Here is a 1,490-nt window from a genome sequence, read left to right as displayed (position 1 = left end):
GAAACAAACAATTCAATGACTTCGCTCAGCTCTTGATTTTAAGAAGAAATCTGCCAAGAACTACAACACTGGTAGCTTAAATCCTCATCACAAGTCCTGCTTTAGCTCTACATACTTTGACTACATCCCAGCTCAGAAAGTCAGTGGTTACACCAGAGAGCTCTGAAAAGGACCAAAATGGTGTGGAAATGCATAAAGTGCACGCCTGACATTACCTATTACAATTGCATTGAAACTGCAAGACCATCCTCCCTATGAACATACTGATGTTTTTCTTCGCATTAAATGATTTTTAGTCATTTAGTAGAAGTTGAGCTACAGTTTCCCTCCTGACCAGTCTGATCCCAGCGCTTGCTGAATTTAGCCATCCCCGAGTACCCTCTGCCACTGCACAGCACTGAGCACTTTGTGCTGTCTCTGTCAAAGGAGAACATGGCAAATGCATCAGTGAAACTCTCACTGCAGAGATCATGTATATCCAGGGAAGGCTTTGAGTAAGTGGATAATTCAGCTTTCCTGTTCCTGACAGACCCCCTGTGCAGAGGGAAGGCAAATCAACCTCTCTGCTAATAAGCAATGAAGCAGAGAGCATTTCACAGTATTTAACCTCTGAGGAAATTCAGTTAGCAGCCTGGCACAACCCTCTGCACTGCCTTTGGAGTTTGTGCTCTGTGATTTCACCCTGAAGACACTGGGGCGTTAAATAGATAGATCTCAAAAAGGCAGCGCACTTAAAAATGCACCTTTTTCAGACAGAACATTATCTGGGATTGGGCTGATGGATCTGGGATGCTGAACTAAATAAATCATAGCTTGGGAACTTTGGTCGTCCAGGAAATATCCTCCATGCAACTTTGAGGAAGCTTTGGAAATTACATGGTCTCCAACGTCCCTCATCAGACCCCACCACTGACAGAAAAAGCCCGAAATAACACACATCCTACCGTCCTCCTCTTCCACATCACTCAGGGATCGCTCCTCCACAAAGCCAGAGCTTGCTGAGCTCTGGCTGCTCGTGATGCTGTCCAGCCGTCGCTTTAGGTCTTCAGAGATGTCACCAACATAGTTCTCCTTCCCCTGTCGAAATCTGGCACTTTTAGTCTAGAAATGTGTGAGGAGGGAGAAATCAGAAACAGGAAGTCTGCCAGAAGCTTCCTTGGGAGAGGCAATGACACTTCCCACAGTCTGCTAGAGCTGAAGGTGGGGAGGGCAGCCCAATGCTGGCATAATTGGCTGCTCTGCTCCAAGCCATCTCTGGTTGGGGCACCAGGCTGGCATGGTGACAGCACTGGCAAACCTCAAACCATGGCCACACAGGCTCACCTGCTCGAGTACCCTTGGCCACTGCACAGCACAACTTTAGCCTGCTCCCGCATCCACCCAGCCACCTCCCACGAACATCTCCACATGCTGGGGAATAAATGCACACTAAGGAGCTGGCCTTCTCAGACCCTTGGTGCCCACCACTTGTGAAGCATGTGTGGATACTG

At 48.1% G+C, this 1,490-nt stretch overlaps 1 protein-coding gene across 1 annotated transcript in view; it reads right to left on the bottom strand.

The window, feature by feature from the left end:
* KDR (kinase insert domain receptor (a type III receptor tyrosine kinase)) overlaps positions 1 to 1,490 on the bottom strand; it is a gene marked incomplete at its 5' end in the record, with an annotated part of 29,427 nt that overhangs the window by 10,014 nt on the left and 17,923 nt on the right. Inside the window, one exon of the mRNA XM_010144418.1 lies at positions 945 to 1,101. Coding sequence (XP_010142720.1) covers positions 945 to 1,101 — 157 coding nt within the window. The remainder of the gene's footprint in view (positions 1 to 944; positions 1,102 to 1,490) is intronic.

This window comes from Buceros rhinoceros, unplaced genomic scaffold (assembly GCF_000710305.1).
Source record: "Buceros rhinoceros silvestris isolate BGI_N320 unplaced genomic scaffold, ASM71030v1 scaffold3281, whole genome shotgun sequence".
Lineage (NCBI taxonomy): Eukaryota > Metazoa > Chordata > Aves > Bucerotiformes > Bucerotidae > Buceros > Buceros rhinoceros.
Note: the sequence above shows the minus strand (reverse complement) of the source record. Positions and strands in the feature narration are given on the sequence as shown.